The 22197-nt window shown below is 34.9% G+C and overlaps 1 protein-coding gene across 1 annotated transcript in view; it reads right to left on the bottom strand.

The window, feature by feature from the left end:
* LOC114531487 overlaps positions 1 to 22197 on the bottom strand; it is a 349117-nt gene that overhangs the window by 221625 nt on the left and 105295 nt on the right. The window contains exons 35-44 of the mRNA XM_028553090.1: positions 10552 to 10671; positions 9627 to 9953; positions 8330 to 8452; positions 6986 to 7105; positions 6766 to 6885; positions 5630 to 5956; positions 5339 to 5461; positions 3301 to 3417; positions 3059 to 3178; positions 1515 to 1841 (exon numbers count right to left, since the gene is read on the bottom strand). Of these exons, the coding sequence (XP_028408891.1) occupies positions 1515 to 1841; positions 3059 to 3178; positions 3301 to 3417; positions 5339 to 5461; positions 5630 to 5956; positions 6766 to 6885; positions 6986 to 7105; positions 8330 to 8452; positions 9627 to 9953; positions 10552 to 10671 (1824 nt within the window). The remainder of the gene's footprint in view (positions 1 to 1514; positions 1842 to 3058; positions 3179 to 3300; positions 3418 to 5338; positions 5462 to 5629; positions 5957 to 6765; positions 6886 to 6985; positions 7106 to 8329; positions 8453 to 9626; positions 9954 to 10551; positions 10672 to 22197) is intronic.

Here is a 22197-nt window from a genome sequence, read left to right on the forward strand (position 1 = left end):
AATAATGAAAAAGAGGAATCTGACTTTTTATGTTTATCATACCACTTTGCCCCATTCGTCTGAGCTGCAGTGTTAAATTAGATCAATAAAAATCCGAGACAATTAAAAGGAATCCTCCAAATTTTGCAAATTATTAATGCTTACTGCCTCGATCGTGCACATGATAAGAATCAAATGTTATATAATCTACAGTAACACTGACTGACCGACTGACTAAAATAGAGTTTAAAAAACTACCAAAAATCGCTTATATTTCACTGAAAGCTTACCCAAAAAATGATTGTGTAGAAACGGCGTGTAGGATGCTATCGACCGTTTGGCAGTCGCGGCTTCAGGTTAAATGAATGAAATTGGAGGAAATGGGATGAAATAAATGTTTTGAGGATAAAGGCGTGTCACACGGTGCAATTTGCAACTCTTATTTTGAGAGATGTATATCTTTGAGAACAACGAAACTTTTGTGTTTATTAAGGTCTGTTCACACTATTCAATTTTGTTGGATCCAAATCACTTCTGACGTATGCAATATTATACACTTAATGTATGCTCCGGAGGGAAATAGTGAGTTTAGTTTTTCCAAGAGTCTGAATGTTTCCCGAGAGTCTTATGTCGAGGGAAACATTGAGACTTTCGTTGAGGGAAAACAAAACACACTATTTCCCGAGGTAGTGTTTTGTGTTTTGTTATATAGGAACAAAAACATACATGTTACATAACAATTTCATTTTAAAAAAAACACGTTACTTTGTCTTTGTTATGACAATTTGCGGGCAACCATTCTTCACTTGTTACCCTGGCGGGAAACTTTGCATTTGTAATTATTTAAAGCTATGTGACTATACGAATGTTGGTTATTGATGAAGCAATAGTGCATTGGCTTCAGTGGATTTGCTGCTGATATACATTACAAGACAACAGACTATAAAACGTCCATCATAAGTTATTTAGATCCAGCAAGATTGGATCGAGTGAACAAACTTTTACACTTCAAGCATTTTTTTCTGCAAGACTCTTCACTAATTTATATCTCTTAGAAGTATGATGAGCATTCTGTCTATGTGGGCATTAAGATCTTATTACAAGTAAAACGAACATCGCGTAATTATAACAAAATACACAACCACTGTCGACGGGTTGAAGAAAAAAAAGTTACTATATAGATATAATGTAAAAATCCCTGATAAATTGAAGATTTTTAGAGGGAGGTAGTGCATATTCCCAACACATCAAAAACACAAAAATATTGCAAGTTTCACTGGACGAATGCATAATATTTACTTAAAACCCTCATACAGAATATAATTTCGAAGCTGAAATTCGTGTGGATTAAATTATGAAATTGACACTTTTGCGATATGAGTTTAAAATTCTAGCCATTAGTTCATGTGTGCAACTTTTCAAACATTTTTACTTTGAAACAAATTGCTTTATAATCTCGCGGGATTTTTTCCTTGAAATCTTGATTATGTAGAAAATTGATCTAAACTAAAAACCTAAAGGACAATCTCTCTTACCTTGTGAAGTACATTCCACTCCTGCATCTTTATCATGTCCGCAGTAATAATATGTCCATCCCCAACCGAGGTGAGGACAACTTTCTAGATTTTGCTCATTTCCAGTACAGCCAACGCTGTCCAACCAAATTTTTCCAGATCCATCAGGAATATGCCATCCTCGAAGAGCTCTACGAGCATTCCGATAACCAAGTTGACGACATGCAACGCGAGCATCATTTATGTCCCAATTATTATGACAAATTGTCCCCCATTTTCCCAAATATAGTATCTCCACACGACCAATACCACGTGATTTATTTGGTCCTTGTAATCTGAGAGTGGCATCTGAAATTATGGCAACCAGATTTTTAAAATAAAGCAAGCCATGTCTTTCAGAAAAAAACACGAGATATTCAGTACCTGTTTAAAAAATAGCTACAACATGAGAAGCGCAATGAATGACCGACAACTTGTTTTACCAAAACCAAACACTAACTTTCTTAATTTTATTATCGCATTTGAATAATTATGTAAAATTTGCAGTAGCATTTTAATTATAGCTGGGTTCTCTAAGGAGAAGGCCAAAACTGCTTGGACTTTAGAAACACTGAACATTTTTAAAGTTGCAGGCACCGATATAAGCCAGCTGAGAACAATTGCTGAATCGGACCACAATGTTTCTTTTACAGGCTTTAGCAACACCAAAGTGAGTCATTATTTTTAGGAATGTTAACCATCCTCTTCGATAGTTGAACCACCCTTTTTTTCCTTCTTAATACAAATTATTTTCCGAATTGTTTGTTTAGGAATCTTTACGAATGCTCACATCCATTGCTCGGATTCGAACTCTTGCGGCATCTTTATTCAAAAACTGATGGACTTGTGAAGTAGTCGTTACGTTATTTTCAGAAGCGGTAGGAGTTCGATCGGACTGGAACAAGCGTGATGAAAATAACGACATAACTCCTGTTTCTCGTACTTTTTCTTACATTTGCATCCCTTCAACCCACATTATCCAACAAAGGGCGTAAATAATGTATGCAAACATAAATTATCATACGGCGCAATTTTAAAATGGCGGACAACAGTTGCATTTTGTTTCACACTATCTCAAAAATTAGAACATAGGAAATTATGATTTAAGACCAATGTCCAACGTCTTTTAAGCATGCAAGGACGACGCGGATGAAACACAACTGCATGCGCTGGTAATGAGTCGTTGCATAATTTTTCATCAATCGCAGGAATTTAATGATGTGTAAGATCTTGAAAGGTTTATGTTTAAAGAAAATTTTATGTTGTCTAATTCGAAGAGCGCTGCCTATTTTTTAAGTACACGTGCGTTGTAAATAGGGCGTAAGAGTTTATAAACCTGATTTATATTTCGCATCTTACACATGCAATTCATTTTATGCATGCAATCAAAAATGGGGTAATGAAACGATGGTGAGGCTAAATGAGGTTTATTCATTTTCACTCTATTGTTTTATTTGCATTCGACGGGACCAAAATTCGAGATATAAACCCTAAACCATATACAAACAAACCAAACCTACGGTCACCTTTGCAAATAGAACCAATTCCAGAACTTGGTGTTTCACAGCATGAATAGGATCCTTTAGTATTGGTGCAATTTGTCTTTAAAGGACAGTTGTATGTTGAATCTGAACATTCATCTTCGTCTAAACAAAGTTTTTTGATTTTTATTTACCGCAAGGCAGTGTATTCATCGATGTTCCTGTGCGGGATACATTTTAAGACCCAGGGAAATTTAATTTGGTATGAAGAATAATCATGCAACTACCTTGGCAGAAGGTTCCATTTCCAGTAAATCCACCATTACACGTGCATTTAAAAGATCCAGGAGTGTTCCTGCAAGAAGCATCTGAGTGACAGTTCCCCGTTGAACATTCATCGATGTCTATGGAAAATTAATAATATAATTAAATCACCTAAAATTCGAAAAATGGGAAACGCACCTTTATTCATGAGTTTTCTTGATTTCTTACGTTAATTTTGTTTATTTTAGTGAAATAAATAATGAAATAACAATGTTCCTCTCGAGGAATCAGCATTCATTATTTTGTCATGCTCGTAATAATGAAGCTACCTAATTAAACTGTGAGCATTGTAAACATTCTACAGTATATATTTCTGAATAATATTCTATTCGCGAGTCATTGTGAAGATCATGATTTAAATTTCTATTTTAAACGCTTTGAATGGCAATATGTAAATGCACGAAAAAACTGCCCAGACTTAAAACAAGAAACTGAGAACGTATGATTTTATAACGCAATTATTCAACCTGCCCTTGTTTGGAGTAACTGTTCCTAAATTCCTACCCACCGTTGCTTACGTCATATAGGTCCTCTTTTCGATTTAAATCACCGCAGACCGATATTAGTTTTGGTTTGTGGGCGGGCTCATTCTTAAATGAAGTTTGTAATTAGTATTTATAAGATGAATTTCAGAAATCGAACCTAAATTTATATCATGGAATTTCAATAAATTTTTAATATCATTCAGTCCGAAATCCGAAATTACTAGCCAGTTATTTTTAGTCAGCACATTCATGCATGAAAGCAAGGACTTTTATCACGTAAGCAACGGTGGTCCACTGAACTCAAATAAGACTGGAACGCTCACTCTCTGAGTTTCCCTGCTTAATGAGTGAAGCCAAGATGGTGGATCATGAGGCCTTTCTTGTAGGTATGATCCAGGCCTCTGGCGAGGAAATTTGAAAGAAAAAATAAAAATTGCCGCCATTTTACCTACGAAATTTCCGCGTGGAGGCTTGGATCATACCTACAAGAAAGCTTCAGTGTCTGCCATCTTGGTTTAAAACTTCCGATAGAGTGAGCGTTCCAGTCTTATTTGAGTTCACTGCCGTGCTCCCATTTCGCTCCTGATTAAATAGGTTGCGCGCTCTGTCCATCTAGTGTAGGTTAGTGGGCGCGAGTCGTGACAAAATTGGCGCCGCTCGACCAAAAAAGGAGCGACTCCAGAGGAAAACGTTAACACAAACACAAACACACGCGAATAATTATAATAACACATAATGTTTATGAATAATTATAGTGCACCTTTACTTTATTGTTACAAAACTTTGCACCATAGAGAAGAACAAAAAATACAACAAAAATCCGAACAACTTCAACGACTTTAATTTATATAAACATAATGCGGAAATTAAAAAACAAATTCCAAATAGATAAGACATCTTGAAAGTCAATAATATAAGATTCAAACAAGACACGGGTCGAGTCTGTAAATTTTTTACCTTATTTCACACATCATTCTCTCTGAAATAAATTTGAAAAGTCACAGTCTCAACATGTGTTTTGTTTGAGTCTCTCAAAATGTGTTATCTATTTTGAATTTGTTTTTTTATAATATTTGCATTGTATTTATATAATTTTGTAGTCTTTTTTGTGTTTTTTGTTCTTCTCTATGGCATAAAATTTTGCAACAAGAAAGTAAAGGTGCACTATAATTATTCGTAAAAATTATGTGCTATAATAATTATTCGTATAAATTACGTGTAATTATAATTATTCGTTTGTGTTTGTGTTTTTTTTTACGTTTTCTTCTGAAGTCGCTCTTTTTTTGGCCCAGTCACGACAGTCATTTTCTCGCGATTCGTGCCTACTTGTCGCGAGTCGGAAAACGCACCAATTAGACTATCACCCACGTGATTACCTTTGGCTTTTTCGCTATGGGTTAAATCGGGAGGCAGGACGAAGCAGTCTAATTCTAAACTCTTATCACTGGTTAGCTTGCGCATAGTTAACATGCAAGTGGTAAGAAATTGCTCATGCATGTAGTGTTACATCGCTTACCAGAGCAAGAAACACCGTTCCCAGTGAAACCTTGATTACATCTGCATGTAAAACCATTGTCAGTGTCGATACATTGAGAATAATGATCACAGTTGTGCAATCCCAAGGAGCAATAATCCACATCTATAAACAATAAAAGAAAATGTAAAAGACAAAAGGCTGAAAGGAATATCGTTTATAAGAAAATCATAGGTGGGTTCTCTCTTTTCCAAACTGTTTACCTTGAAACAAGCTATCTTGGTCTTGGAATTACTAATTATCCACTAATCTGTAAGCGACAATCTCTTTTACCTTGTGAACTACATTGCACTCCGGCATCCTCGGAATGACTACAGTCATGTCTGCCCCATCCCCGATAGTGGTGAGGACAACTTTCTAGATTTTGTTCATTTCCAGTACAACCAACCTCGTCCAACCAAATCTGTCCTGAACCAGAAGGAACTTGACTTCCTTGAAGAGCTCTAAGAGCATCCCGATAACCAAGTTGACGACAGGCAACGCGGGCATCATTCATGTCCCAACTATCATCACAAATTGTTCCCCATTTTCCTGAATAGAATATTTCAACACGCCCAAAGCCTTGTAAACGGGATGGTCCTTCTAACCTGATTGACTTATCTAAAATAATGACAATAAAATGATATAATAATTATAGACATAGCTGGTCATCAATGACTGGATTTATCAGGAGGATTCAAAAATGGCCGCGCGAATGCATTTTGCGGTTGTGGCGTAGAGAAAATTATTCTTTTACATAGTTTGATTATTATATATTTTTGTTTTTATATTTTTTAAAACGTTAACTCCGGCGTGCCGCACATGTGTCAGTCTTCAATATAAAGCTTCTGAACATAAAAAATACAGTTGATACGCAACATTCAGAACATCGTAGTTTAAAAAGTATAAAAGTTCAATTGTTTAAAAATGTAAATAAACCGCATGACACTTTGTTTTAAACTTTGGAATTTTTTGCAAACTGCGACTTGTCAACGCGCCCATGTACACGACCACATCTTGTTAAACGGCGAAATATCAGTGATATTATCAAAATAGGCCCAGAATCTACATGTATACTAAATATATTCCTACCCCAATTAAATCTAAACTTAATCAAACAGCATGAAAAGAACGGTTTATTTGTTCCTCGTGGAAAAATTGCCGTATCATGCGAACGAAATTAAATCGCACATCGGAAAATTAGTCAGAAATTTCGAGCTGTGCACGGTGTACCACAACTCTTGGGAGACAAAACTGTGACGTAGATAAATACGGTCACATACACTTTTTAATACTAGTATATTTCGCGCCAGAGCACACTTGGGTCGACGAAAAATAATAAAAAAAACAAAAAAAACAAAACCTAGGCGAATTTTCAACTCCGTCGCTCATGCTAGAGTAGCTACAATACATCAATAATCTGGGGTCACCTCTGCAAATAGAACTATTTCCAGAATTTTCTGTTCTACAGCATTGATAGGATCCATTTGTATTGGTGCAATTTGTTTCTGAGGCACAATTGTGTGTTGAATCAGAACATTCATCGATGTCTAAAAAAAAATTTTTATTTACAACTGTATTCCCCAACGTTTGTCCTGAATGCGTTGTAAGACCCGGGAAAATCATAATTTTGTATGAAAATAATCATGCCTTGGCAAACGATTCCATTCCCAGTAAATCCACCATTACATGTACATCGATAAGAGCCAGGAGTGTTCGTGCAAAAGGCATCCAAATGACAGTTGTTTTTTGTTGAACATTCATCAAAGTCTAGGGGAAAATATTACAATTAAATTACCGGAATGGCATATTAAGTTACAGTTACAATATGGTAGGTTACAGCAACCTCAGCGCATTGGTTCTGCTCATAACATTGGGGGACTCGTGCAATGATGACGTTGCCTAAATTTCGCAGTCTTTGAATTTCTTTGAACACAAACTTTATCTCTTGTTCACTTAGAAATATTGTGAACTGAATTAGTAATAAATACTTCTACAGGACAGGATATTATATAAAAGATATAGCAACTCAACATTATCGACTCTAACCTACATTTAAGGCGCTGTTAAACTATACAATTTTCCATCCAACTTACAATGTAGAGATAATTTTTGAGGGATGTTAATTTGTAAATACCTCAGGTGCATGAGCGTCAATCGAACGTTAATTGAGGGACAGAATATTGATATATTCTGTTATGCCAGCCTGGTTTCTATTGAAAGTGAAGTGGTTTTCAAAAGAAATTAGCCAGGCATAGCAGAATGATATATGAATATGGCTACTCAATGGACCACTTGCATAATAGACCAACTTCAGATCTAGGTGACAAGCAGGAAATATATCACAACAGCTAAAAAGATCATACCAAAATTAGTAAAATTGCCAAGTTTGGTTGCAAAAGGTAAAGTAGTACGGAAGATATAGCCATGCGAAGTTGCCAATTTTGTATTAAAGGAATACCAAATGATTTTCCGTGCAGGATTAAAGCGTTGTTATTTTAATTGTTTTATAAAATAACTGTAGTGAAACAACGGTTAACTTTATTAAAATTAAATTTCGCGTGCAGGATTGTCTAAAACGCGTGCAGGATTGTCTGATCCTGATCCTATTGACCAATCACATTGCGTGTTTCACTATAGTTATTATATAAACTTTTTTACTACAGCTGGAAGCGTGTAACTAATTTAGTTACACGCGTCCGCCCGTAATACAAAAGTATACAAAATTCGCCAACTTCGCATGGCTATATCTGCGGCACTTTACAATATTTCACAGCAAAACTTGGCAATTTTACTAAGTTTTGTATGCTCTTTTAGGAAATTCCCTTTTTGTCACCTGAATCAAAAGTTGGTCTATTATGCAAGTGGTCCATTACCGTTCGATTGACGCAATTTTCAGCAGTAGAATTGCATCAAAGTTTTAAGGAAAGTTGCATAGTGTAACAACGCTTTTAATTTATGCAACTGGCATAAAAAATTAACTATGTTACTTACCGGAGCAAGAAAGGCCGTTCCCGGTAAAACCTTGACTACATATGCATGTAAAACCATTCTCAGTGTTAACACATTGAGAATTCTTCCAACAGTTGTCCAACCCCGCGGAGCAATAATCAACATCTGTAAACGATAATGAAAACTTATAAGACTAAAAAGAGGTGTTTCACTTATATGTTTATCATACCCTCAACCCAATTGCAATATTAAATTACATCATTAAAAAATCGGATATTCTTAAGAACAAAATTCGACCATTCGACAAAAGTTTGATTACCAGCAATGTAAAATACAATATACATGCGACCGCTTCGTCCTAAGCCATGTTTCCATAGCGTGTGGGATTTTGTAACAAGTGAAACGAGCATCGCAATGAAACGACTAACGCCGCCATTGCGCGCCGATGATTAACGAACAATAAATAACTACAGATTAGTAAGAAAAAATAACCCGATAAATTCAAGATTTTTAGAGAGAGTTAGTGAATTTTCTAAGAAATAAAATATAAAAAACCAGTCATGCAAATCAAACGTAATAAAATTATTAAATTGAAATACATATTATATAATTTAGGAGCTTAATAATGCGTGGATTAAATTCTGAAATGAACACTTTTGTCCTACGAATTTAAAATTCTAATTTACAATTAAAATTTAAAATTACAGCAGAATTTGGTAATGTGTTCAAGTTTTAAAGATACTTACGTTTTTATATTCTGGAAAAGGTGATATTCTAGCTAGTATGTTTGCATGGTGACATCAATAAGTAAATTAGCTTGTAGGTAGGCCACGTAAGTATTTAATACTGCAAAGCATTCGACCCGTTAACCCGGGCCTGCACCAGTGCAATTACCTGAAAACACAATTACACAACTAATTTTTGATTATTGCACTGATGAAGGCACGGGTTAACCGACCGAAAGCTTTGCGGTATTAAATACTTACGTTGTGTACTTACAAGCTAAATTAATTTACTTAAAATATCTTAGCCTTGTAAGCTAATCTTCTTGTATTGTAGCTTAAGCCTTAAGACAGTAATTTAGTTTTTCCTTGATAATTAGCTTGATTATCAAATGAAAAATAACTCTCTAATCTAAACAAATAACAAATTATTTTACCTTGTGAAGTACATTCCACTCCAGCATCGTTATAATGTTCATAAACAAGATGCTCGGAGTTCATATCAATACTGCAGCCGGCTTTGTTATGTGTAGTATTGAACTTCTCGTTCCTTGTTTATGAACTCGTGGATGTAAAACCCAATAACGCATTCACAAAGCGCTTTTATCGTTAATTACCTTGTGAAGTACATTCCACTCCAGCATCTTGATAATGTCTGCAGTTATGTCTTCCCCATCCCCGATAGTGGTGAGGACAACTTTCTAGATTTTGTTCACTCCCAGTACAACCAACTTCGTCCAGCCAAATCTGTCCTGAACCATCAGGAACTTGCAATCCTCGAAGAGCTCCAAGAGCATTCCGATAACCAAGTTGACGACATGCAACGCGAGCATCATTTATGTCCCAATTATCATCACAGATTGTCCCCCATTTTCCTCTGTGTAAGATTTCCACACGACCAGTACCGTTTAACCTGGACGGTCCTTGTAACCTGAGAGTCATATCTAAAATTGTGACACTGAAAGTTAGAAAATCCAGCAGGTCATGATGCACCCCACTAAATACCACAATTACCCATGACTCAAACTTTACTATATTAATCTGTCCTATCGCGCCTCTGAATTGCCACCAGGAATTTTGATAAATTATAACCGACGCGTCTGCGAGGAAGAGTTTAACAGTGGAGTCAGGCACAAGCGAAATTGCATAACGGCAACGACCAACGATTCGTCAAAAAAGTTACTGGTTGTTTAGACACAATAGATGTTCATAATGACAGACTTTATCTACATAATTAACTGGAAAAAGCTGCATGAATGCGTTATGAAGTTACCGCGTGAAGAAAATTTATTTTTATAATATCATTCTGATTATTTCTAATTTTGTTGTCAGGAATTTTTGAGTACAGTTGATAAAAGCTTGTTTTTTATTTGGCAATATACTGCAATCAAGTCGCGTTATATAAGCAGGGTTATTAAAAACTTATTACAAAACACCAATCTTTTATTTTAACAAGGTGCCAAAACGAGAAATGACACATAGGATTTCCTTTAAGAACTTTCAGAAAAATACCGCAGTAAAGGAATTGTATTTTAAGTTCACCTCTGCAAACAGAACCATTTCCAGAATTTTGTGTTCTACAGCATTGATACGATCCTTTAGTATTGTTGCAACTTGTCCCCAAAGGACAGCGGTGTGTTGAATCAGAACATTCATCTATATCTAATAAGCAAAAATGTCAAATATTCACGTTTTAAAACTGAAAACGTTACCCATGCCAAAAAAAACTTGTTTATCTCGATGTTTGTACTCAATTTATTACTGATTAGAGAATATTTATTCACTTTAGTCGAAAGTAATCATAATGAAACAAATACCTTCGCAGAAGGTCCCATTTCCTTTAAATCCACCATTGCATGTGCATCGATAAGACCCATAAGTGTTCGTGCAAAAAGCATCCCAGTGACAGTTGTTTGCTGTTACACATTCATTGATGTCTAGGGGGAAATATTATATTGAAATTACTGTTGAACATTCATATGTTGAACATTCATATGTTGAACATTCATTTTTGTCTAGAGAAGATATTACCACTCGTCATTGCTCTAATAAAAATTTGGAGCTCATTTTATTGATAACTCATTTAATTATATTAAAATTTATGGTATCACAAACACGCGCAGTTGCGGGGCTAGCACTAGTAAACTCTAGAAATATTGGAACAATAATTTGGTCGCAATCTTTAAGTCTAATTGAAGGCCGTCAGGAAAGCCAAGAGTTTCCAATTTTAAAAAATTGCGGCACCAAAACAACGCCGTTTTATTCACAAACCACATCGGCGAAAAAGTTTTTTTGCCTCGTTCAAATTCTTCAAATTTTTCATGAATAAATCTGGTATCTCGCTTGTTATTACATAAAGTTAGATGATTTGGATTACTAAGATCTCTGCGTAGAAAAGGTAAATTCGTTGTTCAAAGTTGAGTTGGTCAATTAAAAAATGTACGCTAGTACGAATGTTTGCTAAAAAAGGGATAGTTCGTTATTGAAAGTTATTTGATCAATGAAAAAAGTATACTAGCTTATGACAAATGTTTAAAAAATACGATGTTTAAGGAATTTCTCACTCCTCAATGCTCTCCCCAGTTCTTTTGAAAGTGGGTTTTGTTTCAATTGCAATCATATAATATTCGTTCTATTAGCATTATATATCACTCACCATTGCAGAAAAACCCGCTCCCGATGAAACCTTTATTACATCTGCATGTATAGCCATTGTTAGTGTTAACACAATGAGAATAACGCCTACATTTGGGCAATCGGCCCATAAAACAATAGTCGATATCTATAATAAACAGTATATACAGCAAAAAATGAATTTCTTAAGAAATTTAATTTTCTTGTTTTAAGAAAATATTTACTTGTTTCAAGAAATAATTTTCTTATTTTGAGAAAATATTTTCTTAAGAATTTTTTTTTCTTAATTTGAGAAAACATTTTCTTGAAATAAGAAAATTATTCTCAAGAAAATACAGAGATATCACTTTCTTATCATAAGAAAATGTTTTTCTTAAAATGAGAAATTGTTTTCTTAAGAAAATATTGAGATATCAATTTCTTGTTATAAGAAATATATATTCTTAAACTAAGAAAATGCTCTTCGCATTAAATTTGAAGAATTTCAGCTGAGAGTAAACTTCAAAATTACTTGTGTTTCAAATGTTACTTATGGTCGAAGTTTGTTGATTTCAAAAAGTTATATGGTTCATATTTTATTGTTGTTCGTTCTGCTCATTAGATGATATCAATTTAGCTAATTATCAGTATGAGTAAAGTGCCCTTAGTCAACAATGAAGCTTTTCTTACTGCACTTTACAAGCATGGCGTGACATATTCGGTCAAGAACTGTTAAAATAGAACAAAGTCATAATATAATGTTTGCAAATGCTGTTTTCATTACAGAAATCCAGCGTGAGATAATTCAAAGCATTCAAAGGTTTAATACTGATAATTAATGGTCCAGCCTGACGCAGAGCCTGATTATTCCATTTATCCCATTATGCCTTTCTAGCGTAGACCACGAGGGAAATTTGAATACTTAACGAAACAACCTATAACGCTATTAACGCATATTAAAGAAATATTGCTTTTTATGGCGGATATGGCATTTGTATCTTGTTATAACTTTATATATTACCGATAAAGATATGGACGTTTAGGATGTGAGAAAATAACATAATCGGCGCAAATTTGTATTTCATAAGGAGTGATGTTCATGTTTTGATCATATGCCAACATGCTGATCGAGTGTGTTATTATATACAACGTATAAGCCTTTATTTGTTAGCCTTCGTTAGCCTTTATTCCACCTTATTATAGGTCAAGAATTGTATTTAGGTCTTTCTTCATCCTTTAATGATTTGCGCTATGATTTTCCATGTTATTACCTGTTTTTATAGTCAAATAGTTGGCTATAGCAGGGATAGCTAAACAATACCTTAGAATTCCTCAGCAATTTGCAGCATATGGCAGTGTTTATAATGTCTTTGTTTGAAATGTAGGATTAGAGTTGAGTTGTATTTTCAGATTGATACTAAATCCAGACGGGTTATTAAATGTAACAGTGCTTCCCAGTAGGGTTGCGACTGTTCCAAAGGGTATAAATTGTGCATCAGAGTCTGCCTATATCATTAAAATTATCAAAAGCTCTCTATTTTGCCTTCAGATACATTTATCCATACACACTTTGTTAGGGACAATTTTTGGAATAACACCATTTGATTTCATTGGATAAGGCCTCTATCTATATATTATTTGAATTAATTACATGCAGTTTCATGGTGAATTGATTGGAATTTAAACTATTATAGGGAGGTAGAAAAGCAGTGTAGAATGGGTTGAAGGATGGGTGTATTTGATAATGGTCTTAAAGTAGTTTTCTTAAAGATGGCGGTATTGCAAGCGATAGCTAAAGAATAGCTTAAAATTCCCCAGAGTAGCTAAATTACATTTACCAGTATTTTTTGTTGATGAACTCAATTCCTAACATGATTGCAAAGTTTATTCTAATTTAAGTGTGAACTTAGGATTTACTTCTCACCAATTTTAAATTATTTACTCTCAAATTTATCTGATGATGTCTCATCTGATTTTAAGCACCACAAAAATCCTTTTGCAATTATTGATCTGTACTGCAATAATGAATTTAAAAACATGTCAAATAAACACTGGACAAATACAAAACCTTCAAAGCCGTGGTGCAATATTATATATATCATTCTCTGTATTTCTAAAAATCATGTAGGGCCTATAATCTCATGTATTAATGTCTGCTGTGTATTCTATATTCTGACTCATGAATATTTTAGTAAATTTACATTACATTCTTACTTATAACAAAAATCATGTCAGAGTTTCTAGGGTTTCTTGAGAATTAACTTTTCTTATTATAAGAAAATATTTTCTTGGAAATATTTCTTATATTAAGAACAATTTCTTAAGAAAATTTTTCTGATTATGAACATTCTATAAGAAATTTTGGACTAATTTCAAGAAAATTTTCTTAAACTGAGAAATTATTTGTGTGCAACTTTTCTTATTTTGAGAAAATTTTCTTAAGAAAAAAATTCTTAAGAAAAAAAGTAAGAAAATTTTCTTATTATTCTCCCAAGAAAATTGAACTCATTTAAGAAAATTTTCTTAAAATGAGTTTTTTTTTCTTGAAATAAGAAAATGATTTTTGCTATATAATATAGAAACATAATAATAGACTTTAGCGCCCACGCGAAATTTGCTTCTTTCATTGCTAAAGCATGAAATACATGAGAAGCAGTGCATTGCTTTCTTACATTAGCTACTGCTGAAAATTACGAGTTTTTTTAGAACGTTTGTAATTTAGCGAAATTGTTGCACACCTTAAGATATAGCGGAGTTAAAACACAAAGTTTATTAGCAGCTAAGCAAACGCCGTAAATGTCAAAATTGCGGAGCTCTTTTTCTCTATTTTCGGAGCTCATACTTCCGTGGATTCAATGGATGAAACTGCATTTTGTGTCCAAGTTAATAGAAAAAAAATGCACCTTTAAGGCAACAAAGGCACGGTATTTTTAGTTTTGAAAGTCATTTTCTGCCGTGTCATATAAATAAAAAATGCATGCGTTATTTATTTAGGTCTTTGTTTGTTTTATACTTAAAGTGAATATTGAAAGATTTAAAGCACTCTTTTTTCGTGCGTTTTCGGAATTAACATGCACGAGTTCATAAACAAGATGCTCGGAGTTCATATCAATACTGCAGCCAGCTTCGCCTTGTGCAGTATTGAACTTCTCGTTCCCTGTTTATGAACTCGCGGATGTAAAATCCAATAACGCATTCATGCACAAAGCGCTTTTATCGTTAATTACCTTGTGAAGTACATTCCACTCCAGCATCTTGATAATGTCTACAGTCATGTCTTCCCCATCCCCAATAGTGGTGAGGACAACTTTCTAAATTTTGTTCAGTCCCAGTACACCGAACTTCGTCCAACCAAATCTGCCCTGAACCAGCAGGAACTTCCCATCTTCGAAGAGCTCTAAGAGCATTCCGATAACCAAGTTGACGACATGCAACGCGAGCATCATATATGTCCCAATTATCATCACAAATTGTTCCCCACTTTCCTGAATATAATATTTCCAAACGACCAGTACCATTTAAGCTTAATGGTCCTCGTAACCTGAGAGTTCTATCTAAAAATTGAGAGAGTGAAAGTTGGAAAATACAGCAGGCTACGATTTGGAACAATTAAAATGCTTGCTTTAATCATGCCATAATTTCGTGCCGTGTGTAAAGGGAAAAATATTTCTTCGTATCAAAACAATCGATCATTAAACATCTGAGGTTTATCACTATAAGATTTGTGTAAAGTAATTGCGACGTTTATAATCCGGGACTTAATGACTCTTCAACAATGGTTGATGGCGCCATATAAGAATCTTTATGTCACCTTTGCAAATAAAACCATTTCCGGAACTTTGTGTTTCACAGCATTGATAAGATCCATTTGTATTTCTGCAATTTGTCTCTGAAGGACAGCGGTGTGTTGAATCAGAACATTCATCTTCATCTAAGCAAAAATTTAATATATACACTTCAAAACTGAAAACATTTTATCCATGAAAAAGCCGGGGTTTCTTCACATATTCCCTGATTATTTTTGCTGAGGAAAGAAAATTTACTCTGAGAGTGTTCATATAAATACCTTGACATAAGGTTCCATTTCCAGTAAATCCATTATTACACGTGCATCGATAAGACCCAGGAGTGTTTGTGCAAAAGGCTTCGGAATGACAGTTGTTTACTGATGAACATTCATTGAGATCTGGGAAAATATATTATTTTAAAACACCTAAATGTCAATCCTAAGGACACTGCCCACTCTAATAATCTTTTGGTTTGTTAATTTAATGTATCGAAAAACACGGGGCGCTCGTTTTAATTCGGCAGGTTGACCATTCATACCTTGTACCTATAGAATAAATTTACAGTGATTATAGGCGATTTAAATGATCCCGGCTGTAGTATAATCCCTACAGTAACATGCGATTGTTTCGTCGAAGAAAGACTTCAGAAAGACTCACAGATTTAATCCCTATGATTATGTGTTTATTTAAATAAGTGACGTCAGCATACAAATGAAAATCCGTCAGGCAGAACAAAATTATATGCGTAAGCCCCCTCCCCCCCGTTACCGTTTCCGCGATATCGCGTTCGCGTATCGTATGTCATGTTTGACACCAATAACAACATAAAAAAGTTGGGACATAGACCCATTAAACTGTCTAAATAGCACTTCTTATATTGGAAGGCAATGATCAATGTGTGTAGGATACGTGGACATCAGGAAGAGGGTCTTGATCTTGACAAGGGCGAAGGCCTTTAATAAAGTATTTCTCATGCAGCTGCAATTTAATGAAAAGTTTTATATCTACGGCTGCACGGCTGGGGAGAAAACCACATTGGGAATTAAATTTTCTGCAATTATTTGCAGCCGGATTAGCAGACGGGATGAGTTCCCTCTTTATATCGACTAACAGCATCCAAAAACTCGAAAAAAAGGGCAGTTGTTCTTTCACGTCGAAAAAATGGTAGAAAAATATCAATACGCGTCTCAAACTCGCGCATGCCCGTAACCTGCAAGTACACCCAACGTCCATGACACTGGCGGGCAACTTCAATTTCGCATTTCTAACCCCGGGCTCATATAACGCTATTAATTGTTGGTAGAAATTAATCGGAAACGTCCCTGCAAAGCTATATAACTAGAGCACTCACCATAGCAGGAAAAGCCGTTCCCAGTGAAACCATGATTACATCTGCATTTAAAACCATTGTTCATGCTAATACATTGCGAATGCTGCCCACAATTGTCCAACCCCAATGAGCAATAATTGACATCTGTAAACAAAACACGAAAGCACAGAAGAGTAAATAGAAAATCTCATAATGTATGTTTAGCATACGAGAAACCTTTTTCAACTGGTTTGAAAATATTAAATTACTATAGCTCCATGATATACTTTTATAGTGTAGAGTTCTTTACTATCATAGAAACAGGGGCATCAAGTTCCCGGTTGGAGATGAACAAAGTTAGCTAGTTGAATCACATATTGTGTACCGGAATACAGTTTTTTCACAATCAAAAATTTAGTTTTAGATTTCAGACATGATTCCTTGATATTAATAAAAAAATGATCTTAACTGCAATTCTAAATAACAATGTCTTTTACCTTGTGAAGTACATTCCACCCCAGCATCTTTATAATGACTGCAGTCATGTCTTCCCCAATTGCGGTGAGGACAACTTTCTAGATTTTGTTCATTTCCAGTACAATCAACCTCGTCCAACCAAATCTGTCCTGAACCATCAGGAACTTGCCATCCTCGAAGAGCTCTAAGAGCATTCCGATAACCAAGTTGACGACATACAACGCGAGCATCATTTATGTCCCATGCATCATGACAAATTGTTCCCCATTTTCCTGAATATAATATTTCCACACGACCAGTGCCATTTAACCTCGATGGTCCTCGTAACCTGAGAGTCATATCTAAAATTGTAGGAAGAGTAAATACAGAAACAATTGAAATATTTGGAACAATATATAATAGCATAAATCAAACTGTATATATAATTTTGCAAATGATTTATAATATTCCTTTTTTTCCCTTTCCACTTCTTGAGCTTCTTTACCCACCGGAAATAAAATTTCGGAATGGAAGATTTTTTCTGGTAAAAAATATTGCAAATTTGTGATTCTTTCCCCGAAAAAGAAATATTTCCAAATGAAATTTAAAGTATTCCACTGCGCATTTGTTCCTGGAGAAATTGTTTGTTCCAAAAAACTTTATGGTGTTTAATTTAACAATAGAGTTAATGTTCGCGGGCATAAATGTGTTTTTTGGCCCGAATCTGATTTTCAGCCCGAGCGTAGCGAGGGTTAAAATGTGTTCTGAAGATGGCCAAAAACACATTTATGTCCAAGAACATCAAATTTATTACTATTATATTAACTTTAGAGGGCAAACGCCCGCCAAAGTGAGTATAATGCAGCTTTAATCTGTGTCAGACCGCCTATATATAATGACTCGTTTTATCACAGCAGGCGAGTATTCCCGGTTTCAAAATTACGTTTAATTGTCATCTTCCGAGGTCGTTCGTCAAAACAGGACAAGAAATCTTTTAAAAAATACAAAAATCAAGAAACACAGAAATCGAAAAAAACAAAAAGTATTCTTGGGCTAATTTTAATTGCGACGATGTTAATCATATTAGGGGAGGTGGGGCTGGGCGCTATCTAAGGCCCGTTTCAAAGTTGAACTCTCCATGGGTCGAACTTAATATCGACCAAGTTCGACCAAGTTCGACAAAGTGAAGTTTGGCGTTGTTTTTAAACGTCGAACCGATCATATGCCGAATCAAAAGTGCCTTCTGAGAAAAACTTGTTTTATTATTTTACCGATTTGGCGGGAAAAAATTGCGCTGTAACTTCTGCTGACCAGTGGCATTGGGCGCTCGTAATAAATACATTACGTCGAACTTTGTTGAGCTTAACCGAACGTTTGAAACGGACCTGAGACAGGCCTAAGATAAAAAGTTGCATCTTCCCGGACTTAATATCTCTTTAAGGTCAGTTGATGGCGCAATATAAGAATCGTTTACGGTTACCTCTGCAAATAGAACCATTTCCTGAACTTTTACAGCATTGATAGGATCCAATAGTGTTGGTGCAATTTGTCTCTGAAGGGCAGCGGTGTGTTGAATTGGCAGAACATTCATTTTCATCTAAACAAAAATATTTTATTTACGGCAAAGCTGTTTCCCCCACTGTTTGTGCTGAATGCATTGGAACAAACAAGGAAAATTTAATTTAGTTTTGAAGAGTAAGGATGCAAATACCTTGACAAAAAGTTCCGTTTCCAGTAAATCCACCATTGCATGTGCATCCATAAGACCCAACACTGTTCGTGCAAAAAGCTTCTGAATGACAGTTGTTTACTGTTGAACATTCATCGATATCTATGAAAAGTATTACTAAATCACGTAAATGTCAATCCTAAGGGACACTGCTGGGTGAAATAAATAATAATAAATACTGGTTCGTTAATTTAAGGTAGTTCAAAGGGATTTTTGTTTTCGTCGGGTTGAAACTTGTTAAATATTTTTCATACGAAAGTCGTACGTGGAATACCTTTTCAGTTAGTATTAGTAATTGAAATAACCCTTAAAGGGCTGTTTAAATGATTCCGTGTAGATCCAAGCAGTAATCTTAACAGTAGCAGTAGCATGTGTTTGTTTAAAAGCCCAAAAAGACTTATTTTAAAAATTCAGAAACACCTCATGTTTTGTTGAATGTCGGGTAAGGGTAACAGGGCTCATGTAAAACGGTGGTTATTTTGTTTTATTTCAATGATGTGGTGAGTAATGTGCTATTACTAATATACATAGTGACCAGCTAAGGCGACAAGCATACAGATATATTATAGTATGTTTCAATTTTGAAGAGGAGGCGGATTATATTTTGAGCCCTCGCGTATGGAAATAGCTTGCTGGAATCTTGATTGCTGGTCTCGTTTTCCTATTGTGACTATAGGTAGAGCCTTGAAGACACAATACATACGAGGTTGCACACAAAAAGATTAGCTTATTGAGTTATTGTGGTCATAATTGGTGGTAGACGTAACTGATTTAAATACTCTGAGACAGTGAAAACAATTCAAAAATATCAATAATAAACACATAGAGATTAAATTAGTAGCCATATGCAGCTACATACAGTGCAGTCTATTAAGACAAAGAATGTGATCTACTGATATCAATACAGCCTTTTTGGGCAGAGTTGGAATAAAAAAATATAGTTTGTCTGTGGGTGATAAAATATCCTTCGCTTTTAAATTATCAATATAATGCTACCAAATGCTACGCAGCTCTGCAATTCAAAAGGTTTATACGATGAAAGACAGCAAGGTTACGTAAAATGGATAAAACATCAATGCCCATAACCTAAGATAAAGTGAAAGTGATACATGATACTAAAGCAAAGTGTTTGTCCAGAAAAGGCAGACTATATGCATGCTTAAAGTGAATAAGCTGAATGAAGTTTTATTCAAAGTTACTATAAAAAAAGGGTGAGGAGACCATGGTTGACTTTCTCCTCAACATTTCAAATGTTGAATATGACTATAGCATAGGATCTCATTATCAATGAGTTTGGCTTCAACAGTTACAGATGAACAATCACAAGCAAATAAAACTGCGGTATAATTAGAAGAATAAATCGTTTTTTAGAATTTCCTCGGCACTGGAGGATGTTGATGATATTAACTTAATATGATTACACTATTGTTTATTGGTACAGTTGTGCTCAGACATACGTAAGACACGACGCGTCAAAAGCTCGCAAATAAACGATAGGTCGAATCTGGTATGCTTCTTTATGACAGATGCTTGTTGCGATCAATTCTTCTTTCGGCTGAAGAATTCTTAAACACTCATTGCGTTAAAGATATTCTACTCACCATAGCAAGTAATTCCCTTTCCAGTGAAACCTTGATTGCATCTGCATGTAAAACCATTGTCGGTGTTAATACATTCAGAATTACGTCCACAGGTGTGCAACCCCAAAGTGCAATAATCTACATCTATAAACAATTATCAAAGACTAAAGAAAATTTCCACAACATATTCTCGCTGAGGTGGCGACTTTAAAGCATCTCAGAATAAATAAAGTTAGATATTGTAATAGAGATTTTTATATAGGTGCTTTGTATTTTAAATGTGATTAATTGGTTCATTCGTAGTCACATGACTTTAAATAAATGCAACGTTTCCCGCCAAGGAAACAAGTGAAAAATTGTTGCCCGCTCATGTCATAACAAAGTAAAGTGGGTTTCTTTTTTAAATGAAATTGTTGTGTAACATGTAGCTATGTTTTCGTTCCTATATAACAAAACACTTACCTTGAACTTGCAAGAGTTGCTGGCATGTAATGCTGTGTAAGACAGTCATCTTGTGGTTAAAATTAAAACATACCAAAAATAAACCTACATACCTCTGGAGGTACATTCCACTCCAGCATCTTCAAAATGTTGGCAGTCATGTGTTCCCCATCCCCCAACGTGGTGAGGACAACTTTCTAGATTTTGTTCATTTCCAGTACAAGCAACATCGTCCAACCAAATCTGTCCTGAACCAGAAGGAACTTGCCATCCTCGAAGAGCTCTAAGAGCATTCCGATAACCAAGTTGACGACATGCAACGCGGGCATCATTTATGTCCCAATCATCATCACAAATTGTTCCCCATCTTCGCCGATGTAATATTTCTACACGACCAGTACCGTTTAACCTGGATGGTCCTTGCAACCTGAGGGTTTTACCTAATTTTTTTGAAATGATAGTAAATTCCAAAAATGAAATAGTTTTAGGGAACTGCCAACATTCTACATGGTTTACTAAAGTGAACGTTAAAAAAATATTTTCTATATTTAACCAAAACCTTTGATTGTTAGTATCATTGGTTTGATCTTGCATATGTTTAGCTCATGTTATGATTTTTATTGGCAATGATATCAGAAATCACACATCAAATGGACGTTATTCGCTCCGTAGTGATCATTAGATAACACCGAGTGAATTCAAAATCAAAGATTTTGAAGGCATAACATTGAAAAGAGTAATGTCCGATGTGCATCTTACATCGATCCCAAACTCTTTGCAAAAAAGAGTTAACAAAATACGCTTATGTGAGTAATACATAATATACTGATGTATCAGAATCTGATTCACTGATTTCCTAAAGGGCTTTGATCTTTACGCGACGTTATTATTCGAACTAAGTGGAGCCCGAATTAATTAATTATGTATTCGCTCAAATTATATATTCATACTGAGTATATACTTTTTTTACAAAAAAATTTAAAACTATGTTTCTAGGAGTTCAAAACATGGAATATTACTTTCAGAGTTGGTACAGCCTTGATATTACTTTCGGATTTGGTACATCCAGATCAGATTTGGTACAATCATGGGATGAAATTAGATAAAAATTTCAAAAGATGAATACCACAGGGCAAAGAAGTGGGACCAATATTATTTGTTCTTCTGATCAACGATTTGGTCCATAACTGGCTTGGTATGCAAAGTAGCTAATATTATACATTTTTTCACAACTTAACAGCAGTAGAAAAAATTTCTAGGAACTCTAATGGC

This window comes from Dendronephthya gigantea, unplaced genomic scaffold (assembly GCF_004324835.1).
Source record: "Dendronephthya gigantea isolate DGI-Jeju-01 unplaced genomic scaffold, DenGig_1.0 000072F, whole genome shotgun sequence".
Lineage (NCBI taxonomy): Eukaryota > Metazoa > Cnidaria > Anthozoa > Malacalcyonacea > Nephtheidae > Dendronephthya > Dendronephthya gigantea.